The 12633-nt window shown below is 31.3% G+C and overlaps 1 protein-coding gene across 1 annotated transcript in view; it reads right to left on the bottom strand.

Moving 5' to 3' along the window:
- Nucleotides 1–12633, bottom strand: part of Ltn1 (E3 ubiquitin-protein ligase listerin) — a 198853-nt gene that overhangs the window by 149508 nt on the left and 36712 nt on the right. The window contains exons 7-8 of the mRNA XM_085816712.1: nucleotides 6407–6580; nucleotides 2981–3168 (exon numbers count right to left, since the gene is read on the bottom strand). Of these exons, the coding sequence (XP_085672838.1) occupies nucleotides 2981–3168; nucleotides 6407–6580 (362 nt within the window). The remainder of the gene's footprint in view (nucleotides 1–2980; nucleotides 3169–6406; nucleotides 6581–12633) is intronic.

Below are 12633 nucleotides of genomic sequence, written 5' to 3'. Positions count from 1 at the left end.
ATACACAAAAAAATTAACATAAATTTGTATTACTATAATTGTATTAGTATTTAATGCCAGTTTGTTAACAATTTTTTTAAAACAACAACATAATTAAACAGAGCTTATTATATTTAATACTATTATGCAATTTGTTTAAATATAAACAATTTATTTAAAGTAACTATACATATAAACATACCAGAAAATTCTATTTATTTTTTTCTTGGTACTTTCATATTATCCCGATGAACCTTAGAAGAAATTTCGGCAATGACTGGCAACCATTACTGTGGAATTCTACAGGAAGTGGTCACCATAATTGATGCTAAATCGCGCTACTTGGGTGGTTGATGGGATAATATATAAATACCATTTTATTTAATATAATTTTAGCAATTAAAATATACATATATGTAATATATAAACATACCGGAAAATAAATTTTTTATATTCTTTCTAGTGGACACAATTCAGTAATTGCTGTTAATATTTCAAAAATATTAATTATAGCTTCTTTTCCCCACTGTTGAAACATTGAAAATAATAAACATAATTAGCATTTTATAGTGAGAAACAGTTATATTGACACAATGCAATTATGAAAAACCAGTTAAATCATTAACCATTTGTTTCTTACACATTGTTAACTATTTGTTTTTCACACATGCGCAAATCAGTAACTGGTTGTTTCTCAACAATGCAGAAATGTGAAAGCTCCACTTTCTTGCCAAGGCTGCTACAGAAGACAAGTAACCATTTAGCAGTAAACTTACATTTTTCAAAAGAAACTGTAGTTGAATATATAATTAAATTCATTAATTTTTATGTATGCAAATGTTTCTCTTTCTACATAGGTTGTTGTATTAAACTTTTTTAAACAAAACTTTTTTAATAACTTGGTTTTAGTATTAATTTCAGAAATATCAAACTGAAAGAGGCACACTATTATTAAAAATACAATGTAAATATATTACATTTTCATCAAAACTATGCATATGCACAAATATTTCACCATACTTTCATCATTTTAACATTTTCTGTGTCACAATTATTTTAAAGCCAGGGATCGAAGTATGTGCCGCAGCGCCTCTGGCTTTGCATCACAGGGTGACAGGACTTGCATTGGACACTCAGCCATATTTTTCATTTATTATATCTTTATTAATATGTTTCATTAATTTTTATTCTATTTCTTAAAAAAATAGTTTCTTAAGTTTTTTTTTTCAATACTTATATTTCAGCTGTTCATTCAATTCCACTTAAATTATACTTTCAACATTTTTGTTTCTCCCTTAAATCTAAAGTAATTCTTGTTCTCAATTTCATTTCTGAAAGCACCATTTCATTCTATCACTTAGTTCTTTCAGTTTGCAAATAATTTTATGATGTTGGGTCAAATTTGTCAGAGAGGGCTACTGACAATAACAAAGGTGGAAATCTTTTAAGTTATGTACCCTTCCAGGATGGTAATATTATTGTTGAAGATCTGTTCTGTAAGAACATCATTAGAAGCACATAGGCTTGACTTCTTCGAAATGCTTGACAAGTTTATAATGGAAAATGATTTAGTTCGGAAATAGTGCATCAGTGTACATACTGATGACATTCGATCAATGCTCAGTCACTATTGCAGATGCTTATTTGCAGTAAAACATCACATGCTATCTGAAATACAGGAAAGCATTTGCATTGAAAATGCTTAGTCTTCATTTGAATTTGGTATTTGAATGTATCACAGACATAGTAAACTACATGAAAACCAGACTGCTAAATGCAAGATTTAAAAAAAAAAAAAAAAAAAAAAAAAAACCAGCTATCTAAGGACATGGAAATTGAACACACAACCTTGCTCTACTATTGCAATTTATGATGGCTATCGTGCAGCAACATCCTGTCTCAGGCATTTGAGATGCATCAAGAAATTCACACTTTTCTGCATGAGGAAGGTCATACGATCACAATGTATTTTGCTGAACCAGACATTTGCTCAAACTAGCATATTAGTGTGACATATTTCAGAAACTAAATGTCTTGAATATGTCTCTACAAGGAAACATATGCACATCTCGAAATTTGTAGAACAGATTTAAGCATTTAGGAAAAAACTGCAGTTGAGGATAAGAAAACTGAAGGACAGTGGTGTTCAAAATTGTTTTTTTACAGTGTACCAATTGACAACTTCTAATAAAGTCATTGTTCTAGAGAAATTAATGTCCCTTTTCAAGGAACATCTCTCAAAACTCAATGATGGGTTCCCAAAATACTTTGCACAAGATAATGTAGAGAAAATTATGTTGATCCAAGGTTCTTTTTATTCTCAAGTAGCCTGGCACTTTACTTCATAAGACAAAGAGAGTTTAACTGAACACTTTTGCAATAACATTCTGAAAATTAAATTTGATTGTTCATATTTATTGGAATTTTGGATTTTAATCAAAACTGAGTATCCAAATTTAAAGTTCTAATGCTCTAAAGATCCTCATTCCCTTTGTGACATCCTTTCTATGCAAAGATAAATTTTAAGCTACTGCTGGAATAAGGACCAAATATTGCTTAAAAACCAGTATGGAGCAAAAAAAAAAAAAATAAGAACAGCTGTATTAAGACTTCTGCAATTTGAAAAACTGCACAGGGATCAACAAGCTCACCTGTCACATTGACTTTCTAATTTGCCACCAAGGTTTCTTTTAATCATACTTAATTTGTATGCTTTCTTATAAATTAAAATTATACCTCTTCATTAAAATGTTGCTTTCATTTCTGTGGATTAACATTGTAATAGAAATACTGCAACTGGGGTACCATGAAAAAATAACAAAACTGAAAGTGTGCCACTTACTGAAAAAGTTTGGGTAAAGCAGCTTTCTAACACAAATATTTCAATAGAATATTAATTACAGAATTTCAGGAGAAAAAAAATTAAAATTGAATATTTTTTCCTGTATTACATAATTTAAAAAATTTTAAAGACTGCAAAAAGTAAAATCAGAAGACTGACCTTTGGTTTAAGCATGAGAAAAACTGAAGTAAAAAGCTTTCTTCTTCAACGACTTGTTTTGGAAACTTGCTCAGAAAAGGCAAAAGGCAAGGAAAGAGTAAATGAGCATTTCCTCTTCCACCTTGTTTTAAGAGTGTCCATAACTGAGGAAGAACTACTTTGTGAATATCTATTCCTTCCCAGCAATTCTATAAAGGAAAAAGAATATCTTAAAATTCTGCTGATTACTTTAAGTCATCAACTGTCAATGGATATTTAAATTAAGTTCAAGGAATGCCAGCAGCTTACCAAATTTAACTGAAGCAAAAAATAAAATTGCACATAGAAATCTAGCAAAAATGGCAATTTAACCAATGCTTATCATCAAATGTCATATTCATTTCAGTTCATAACAACATTAATTGATTGAATGAATATAAATAGTATATGATAAGAAATATTCACAAAATTACTGAATTCTTACTGGAAATAAGAATTTCTCTTCATGCATAAAAAGAACTTTTGATTTTTTGCTGAACTTACTATACAAAATATATAAAACATACATTCATCTAATAACAAAATTTAAGTAAGCTTGTTATGTGGTGCTAACTTATAGTTTTATGTTCAGATGATTAGAATAAGCTCTTTCATGAGATTATTACATTAAAGCATATTGAATAAAACCCAAGAACATTAACAACTAATAATGATATAACACAGGTATTTTATGCAAGTGTGTCAGGGTACTAATCACAGCCATAAAAAACAGGCATTTTTTATAACTATGATATAATTAATAGCACTTTCATTTTTCAAACAATAAGATGATCATATCATATGCCTTCCTCTTAACAATACACAGAATTACCAACACATGCATAGTGAGATGATTTCAGAAATGAATGGGTAGTGCTTTGATCAATGCAAATTACTAGTCTTAGAATTTCTATGACATAGAAATTCTATGTCTATATATCTATAGTCTATTCTATGTCTATATTCTATTTTTCACTCTAATGTCATTTAAATATGCCGATCTTTCAGGATGAATGCCCTCCTCTTAATTTGATTATATAATAATGCAAAACTAAATTATAGATGTTACAGTCATGCATAATTGAATTATGAATATATTAACAGAATTAACTGAATTATGATTGCAACACTCAAGTATTCTCCAGATTGGAGAGAAGGGATTCAACAACAGAAACTGAATGTTACACTACACATAAGCCCATTATTTACAATTTTACACAAATGATTAAAAATTAATTAAGATATTTTCCCCTTGTTACGTGTCCATGACCACAACACCCACTTTGCTGCAACCACCTTTTCACATCTATACTTATTCTGGAAAGAAACAGTGTTGTAAGTAAACAATTTCATTTTCCAGCACCAGTGCATCTAATGTATTAGTAAAATAAATTTAATCTAAAGTGAGACTGATGCTTCCATACAATGCTTAAAAATCCTTTCAGCATGTGCACTGCTATGAAGTACTTACAAAATAGTTAACATTACTTTTATTTATTTATTTATTTAATTTATTTTTAATTTGCATAATCCACTTTCATCTCGCAATCTCAGAATGCTATGTGCCATGCTACTTCAATTCGAAGAGGAGAAAAAACTTCTCTCATTAAAATCAATGAAATGATAAACAGACAGGTTTTTGAACAATCAAACCATGTACTGAACAGAAGAAAAATGAAAGCTTCCTTCTAAAAGAAACATCCTTAACTTATGCATGCTTCAGAAATTCACAGTTGATGGGCATTTTCTTGAGGATGTAGCCACAACCAGCTTTGCTTACACTGGGACAAAATGGACTTCCTTGTTTCCCCAAGACATAATGCCCTAAAGTATACAGTTGTAATCACTGTTCAAGGCAATGAAAATTCCTTTGCCTGAATTATGGGTGGATTTCAACTATGACAATAATAATGATCCTACTGTAGGACTATTACTGTAGAAAGAAACAATACCAAGGTATAACTTCACAGAACTGATATTGCAATTTGAATTGCCAATCCCTCGCTAATGCAAATAGCACGTTTTCCTTTCTCGTAGAATCCACCATGTACTTTAGACCATCCACTTGCAATTTTGTTGGCTAAGGCAAAATCATAAAACATTGATCCAAATAAAGAATTTTCATGGTCAACACATGAAATGGAATTTGTGTTCCACCAGAAATGATGTTTATAATAAGTTTACATTTATAGTAGAATTGTCATTATTTTTATGAAAAAATTATATTGCCTTCAATGCAGATTTTATTTTCATGTAGCCCCGGTGTTTACTAGATTACACATGCAAAATGAAATTACCATAAATGACTGAAAATTCACAATTGCACACAAAATACAACACTTGATTTCTTTGGAAATTCTGAAGCAAGTAAACATGACCACTCTTTCATTCTTTGATATGTTTTGTCTTTATTTAGAAGAACTTTGAAAGCAATATTGTAAGTATATTTATGATGACAACAGTTTTTGGTAAAAGAAAGAATCACAAACAATGCGAGCTCATATAAGATGTGCAAGTAACATCAGCACACTGATTTGAGTACATCTGAAATACTGAATGTGACATCATTACAACAACTGAAATCAATATAATATTGACAGTGACATTATCATACCTGTAAGCTTTGATGTTACACATTCATTCACTCACACAATCATGCTATTCAAACTTGGTATTTTCTGTTACAATTTTTTCCACATCCGTTAGTTAGTCTACTCTATAGTATTAAAATTATGAAAAATTTTAAATTATAAATGTCAGAGTCTTGGGCATAATACAGAGTGTGTATCACACAATCATGCATCATGACACATACAAAATTATGTACTGAAGCATGTTAAAAATGCTAACAACATACTACAGAAATTACTCTGGCAGTTATCCAGCACTGCAGATTATCAGATCTACCTTCAATCAAGAACACATGAGAGAAATCACTAGTCATGACACAGGATAATTTTCAAGATGCTCACTAATCGCATTTAATTATGAATGCAGCTTTGGGGTCAGATATCTTCCAAATGTAAAAAATTTCACTATTTATTATAACATGCTGTATAACACAAGTGCTAAGTATGTACGCCATAAACTCACTATATCCACATTAACTGCATGCGAAGCTTATAGTGTGCAACTTCAGAAATTAAAATATCTTCCTATATAATTTTTTCCACTTTCCCCCCCCCACAGTTTTATCTCTTTCCTATTATTAATCTCTAATACAATAACATAAAAGTTGTTGATAATTGGAATGTAAGATCAAATGTGAAAAGCCTCTTAAGAGTTTCAATATGCCTTTGAGTTATTTTGTTAGCGTAAATTTTAGTAGATACAATGATTTACATGCATACATTTATAAATTTAATAATACAGTAAGTTGTTGTTTGAAATATAAAAAATATTTCATACCTCAAATTTAACTATAATGTGCAATGCAGCTTCCCATACAGAAGGGGCAACTACTGGATCACTTTCAGAAAGACAACTAAAAATTGCAGTTACAAGCTTTTTTTCAATTTCAGCAAAAACATCATGCTTGACACGGCACAGACAACTAATCAAGGAATACCAAGCACTACGAATCTATTGTAATAAAATTTAAACAGTTACTATGTGAACAAAATCACAATTAAGCTATTATGTATAACAATCATAAGGCAAATTTTGCAATATTACAATTCAAATCATAAAAAATACAACATTATTATTATAATTTTTTTATAAGAATCACTTCCATCATTTGCAAGAGACTTTTTCTTTCGCATTCCTTAGAAAATGATTCCTGCAATGTTTAATTTATCTGACTTTAAAAAAAAAAAAAAAAAAAGAATGCATGCATGACTTCTTTCTCTCTTGAAATTGACTGCAATGCATTCTCTGAAAACTTGATGATTTCCCACAAAATTTACATTTTTAAAAGTTTCTGAAGCTATCAGTTTACTATTTTTTTGGGGGGGGAGACATGTGCCTTGCCCCCAGCGTTTGACATAATCTAAAATGTACTTTTATAAACTTTGCAGCTTCATAAACTTTTTTTCTTTTCATTATACTTACATATCTGTTTGTAGTGCATTCAACAGAAATTTTATCTTGAACAGTCAATTCCAGTTTTCACTAAACAATTCCTGCTCTCAAGCAAGGCAAAAACTTTCTCTCATGCTCTATCTAGAGAATAATTTTAAGACAATTATGCTGCTAATACTTAGCATGAAGCAATTTGAGCAACAAGAAATGTTTAAACTTCTCCATTGGCTCTATTGCCCAAGGGTAGAAAAATCAAGAAAAACTTACCTTTTATTCGACAAACTATAAATACTATACAACTGAGAAAGACAATTTAGAAAAACCAATTTTCAAGACATGGTAAATCTGCTCTTGTAAACAACTTCACTTTCTTTATTAGCATGTCACTCTACTGAGCATTAATCATGTTACATCCCTTTTCTAGAAGTGCAAGAAAAACTTTTGGAAGTCCCCTGAAATTGTCAACATGAATTTCACAGCAAACAACCTGTATCTCAAATTTTTCTTGGTAGATACGAGACACTGCATCAATTCTCTCTTGTTCTCCGATTCATAAAGTCACACTAGGACTCTTCTTCTTTCACAATGTTATATCCTTAAAAATTTCAAATTCATAAAATGCACTATTCTCTTTGACACCCTTTTTTTAAAGCCACACCATGCATTTTCAGTGTCATAATGGCACATTTTGACTTATTACTTTCCCCATGCCTTTGACTCAATATTAGATTAAATAGAACAATCTAGAATAGCAATAAGGAACATTCACTAATTTCAAGATAAAAAAAAAACACCTAAATACCCACTGTAGGAAAAGAAAAGGGTGAATTACATAAGCTATGCCTCTGTAATTTGCCCTCCCTTTTAGTGAATAAGCTATCATCAATTTCCAACAATTTTACAACGTCCATCAACTTTAACATTAGGATGAGACAAGGCGGGAATGACCGATACCTCTTTCATGTAATTACTTCAAATGTTGTTGAGACTCAATGAAGTTGATATTCTTAGCTTTTGTTTGCAAAATTCAATACATGCTAATTTTTGACCCCACAAGTAAATTAATAAAATGCCAGTAACCAATAACCTACAAGCTAAATTTGTATTTGAACACTTTTTTCTTCCCATCACAGCCATTTCAGGTTTAATACAATCTTTATTTGTGAAGAACATATCTTTTTTGAAGAAACAGGACAGTTGCTTCTTCATATCAAGTCATAGTTTCTATAACAGTAAAGATGAATCCACCCAGAAAGGAAACAAAAATCAAACCAAGAAAATATGTCAAAACAAAAAAACTACAAGTTTTAACAGAAAACTGCCCTATTTTAAACTGAACAGGTACTTTTATTTTTTACTGTGTTTTAATTGTATGAAGTTAAAGCAACGTTCACATATTACATAATGAAGTCTTTCATATAATTATAAAGCAAAATGTTTCTCAAAATATAAAAGGGTTTCCAATCACAAGCATATTACTTTACATATTATGAAGTTTGTACTGAGCATTTTTTGAAATATTGAGTATTTTGCACTAAAATAAAAAATTAAAAAATTCCTGTTTTTTGCCCAGTTCTATGCACATGTAACATTTCTTTATACAAGAAGCTCAAAAATATTCTAAGACCAAAATGAAATTCATCAACAATCATTCAATGAGTAGATAAGATATTAATCAATAAGCCTCTTCCTTATTCTAATAGACATCCAGATATTTTAAAATTAATAAAAATATTTTACCTTAACATTCAGTAAAACATAAAATTATTAAAAATAACGCTGTATTTATCATTGTACAAGGTCAGTCTAAAAAGTATCTGACCCTAAATTTTCCCACCAAAGGTAATGATGCTAGAGGGGTGGCACCACCGTGCACAATGTAAGGAGACAACTTAATACACATGCTCGAAATTTCTCTCTACATAGGAGTGTGCCAGTCACTGCGTGTTTGCCACAAAGTAGACGCTGTTACAATTTTTCATCGAATTTTTTATTTCTCTCAAGATGACTAAACCAGTTTAGCAAAGATACTGCATCAAATTTTGTCAAAAGTTTGGTGTTTCTCAAACCAAAACAATTTGCACCCGGGAAGCATGCATTCGTAAATTGCACGAGAAAAATACGTGCAATTTACGAATTGCACGAGAAAAATACGTGCAATTTACGAATGGCCTTTCGTATAAAATACGTTCAAATTGAACGTAAAAATATCATAAAAAGTGTCCAGTGGCAATTACTAGATATTTACGTATATTTTTACGTTATACTATAAGTAACTTTTACGTAAAATTTAGGTATATTTACGCAAGAAACTGCTGTTCATTCGCAACTTTTACATATAATATACATAAATTTCAGGGATTTACGTATATTTTTAGCACAAATTTACGTATATTTATCGCATATACGTAAATCTCAATTTTTTGCTTCATGTATGCATATAGATTTAGTAAAAATTTACGTAAATTTCTCAGATTTTTTACTGTATATAAACGTACATATTAGGTAAAAATTAAGGTAGATATTCCGCATATTTTACGGTACAAAAACATATATATTTGATAGAAATTAACGTATATATTTCCCGTATTTTATGGTACAAAAACGTATATATTTGATAGTAACTGACCAAAATATTCCCTATGTTTTCTTTGCATATGCGAATGACTGGTAAAAATTTAATCCGATGTCTTCTCCACTTTACTGTGTATAAAAATGCACATTTTTTGGTAAAAAATTTGCATAAATGTCCAGTTACCTTTTCAGTGCATTTTTCGTAAAATGCACTTATTTTAATCTCATATTTTTTATATAAATCTATGCAAAAACTTCCTGCATGCTATGATTAAAAGATAAAACGTCATTTTTATATCAAATTCTTACATATCTGCCTTTTAGTTATGTACAGTAATATGGAATATATATAACTGGAAAATTTAAATGCACTAGTAAATAGGGGAAGGGGGAATTCTATTCAAAAATTATATAACACTTAAAGGCTGAAAATCACTTTTAATATTTCAAAGTGACTATAAAATATGCAATAAATTTCGTAAACATCAATTCTATGTTTTAAATTAATTAATGCTATCATTCATTTACATTTTTGTTTACTAAATTCATTTCATAAATTTAAATTTAGTAAACAACTGTAGCAAACAGTTGTTTACTAAATTCATTATTAATAAATAACACTTTAAATAAATTATTTGCTTTTTCGAAGGACATTTTCTTATGCCATGTAAATAAACGATAGCATTAATTGATTTAAAGCATAGAACTCAGGTTTACCACTTTGAAATGAAATATTAAAAGTGATATTCAGCCTTTAAGTGTAATGTAAGTTTTGAATAGAAATTATTTTTTTTGCATTTAAATTTTCCAGTTATATTTATTCCATATTGCTGTACATACCTAAAAGATGGATAAGCACATTTTATGAAAAATGCAGTAAATAGGTAATTGGAGATTTATGCAAATTTTTTACCAAAAATGCGCACTTATACACAGTAAAGAAGAGATGGCATCGGACTAAATTTTTACACATTCGCATATGCAAAGAAAACATAGGGAACAAAGAATATTGCGTATACCACACATAAACTACATACCTACCTTACCTCTCAGCAAAAAGACTCGTCCTGCCTAGGTCACGCACATGCGGAGTGACACGAAGAATGGATCCTTGTATTAGCTCGCGGTCTAAAGTAAGTGTTTTCAGGATGTTTTCCAAACAAGAACAATGATGTTGGATAAAAATTGAATGTGCCAGAGGTCGTACAGCACGACAGTGTCATTAAGGGCTTCAAGAGGCTTGCGGGGAATCTACATTGCCTTACAGAACCGTAACAAGATGGGTGAAAGCATTCAATGAAGGACGCCAAAACGTGGCAGACACGCTGCGACCAGGTCGTCCGAGTGTCAGCGATGCAGACGTGCAAGCTGTTGCCGCACTAATGGACAGTGATTGTCGGCAAACGATTCATCAGCTGGCCAGACAAACAGGATTAGTGCATACAACTGTGCTGCACATTCTGAAGGAACGCCTGTCCATGAGAAAATTGCTTCACGATGGGTTCCACATCAATTGACGGAAATGCAGAAATGGCTACGATACGATGCTTCCCGAACCCACCTGGTGCGCTATGAGTGCGAAGGAGATGCTTTTTTACGCCGTATCATTACGCTGATGAGACTTGGGCCTGATCGTACCAGCCAGAACTGAAACGCCAATCAAACGAATGGCGTCATCACGGGTCACCACGACGTTCGAAATTTCGTCAGAACCCCAGCAATGTGAAAGTTATGGTGATTCTCGTGTACGACTGTGATGGTGTCATCCTAACGCATACCGTTCCCCCACAGCAGACCGTCACTACGCAGTATTATTGCTCATTTTTGGAGCACAATCTCTGACCAGCTTTGAGGAAAAAACAGCGACACTTTCTGCAGAATGCTCCTCTCATTTTGCATGACAATGCTCGGCCACATGCAGCGCAAGCTGTGACTGATTTGTTCAAGTGATGGGGCTAGGAAGTGCTTTACCATCCACAATACTCCCCAGATCTAAGCCCTTGTGACTATAACTTAATTCCTAAGATGAAGAAACCACTTCATGGCAGTCGCTTCCAAACTGTTCCTGAGATTCTTGCGGCAGTAGACCGGTCCATTCAAACTATCAACAAAACAGGCGTTGCTACAGGCATACCTGCCAACCTCTAAAGATAAAAATTCAGAAGATTTCTCCAAAATTCAGAAGAACACGAAGAATTAATATCCTGCTTTGATATTAAAAAAATAACAATTTATACAAATAGAAAAAAAGAAAATTGTACTTATATTAGTAAATCTCAATTAAGTAGTAACTAAAAAATTTATTAGGAAACATAAAACAAGAACTTAATGTTACACAAAAAAGTTATTGCAATGAATTTAGAGTGCATTTTTTGGCCTTAGCCAAAAATTCTTTGGAAAATTTCCGGTCATAACAATTAGTTTCCTCATAACATTTAGCAATTAAAATGTTTTCTAGAGTTTTTGGTGAATTTGAAGATCGAAACATAGTTTTGTTTTTCTTCACAACACTGAAGACTCTCTCGCACTCAGCATTACTGTGTGGAATTACGAGAATAGCACATAAAACTCTTGCTAGTCTATCATATTTTGGTGTTACATCAGCTCTTTTTATTCTTTTTAAGGTACCAATGAGGACATGAAGTCTATCTTCTCCAGAACTGGCAAAGTCTTCAAACTGTGCAGCAGAAAATTGGTTCTGTAGTTCATCTAAAGCATTATTATGGCATTCATTTTCTTTAATTGTTAACAAAAATGGAAATTTATCAATAAAAAAACGAATCTTTTCAAAAGATGAATTTTCAATTTGTTTCAAATTTGCCACTTCAGCATTTAAAAGCTTTTTCTGCTGCCAAATTAATTAAGTGGCATGGGCATCCAATAACAGTTAATTCATTTTGTTCTTTTTTGAGGAAAGAGGCTACACCCTTTTTGTCACCCACCATAACATGAGCATTATTTGCACCAAATGAAATGCAGTTTGATATTGGGATGTTAAGTTGTTTCAACTCATTAATTACCAAGGAGGCAATATTTTT

This window comes from Stegodyphus dumicola, chromosome 5 (genome assembly GCF_044657685.1).
Source record: "Stegodyphus dumicola isolate Sdum_Otavi_A_Nest chromosome 5, ASM4465768v1".
Lineage (NCBI taxonomy): Eukaryota > Metazoa > Arthropoda > Arachnida > Araneae > Eresidae > Stegodyphus > Stegodyphus dumicola.
The sequence above is the reverse complement of the archived record's forward strand: the minus strand, read 5'-3'. Positions and strand labels throughout refer to the sequence as shown.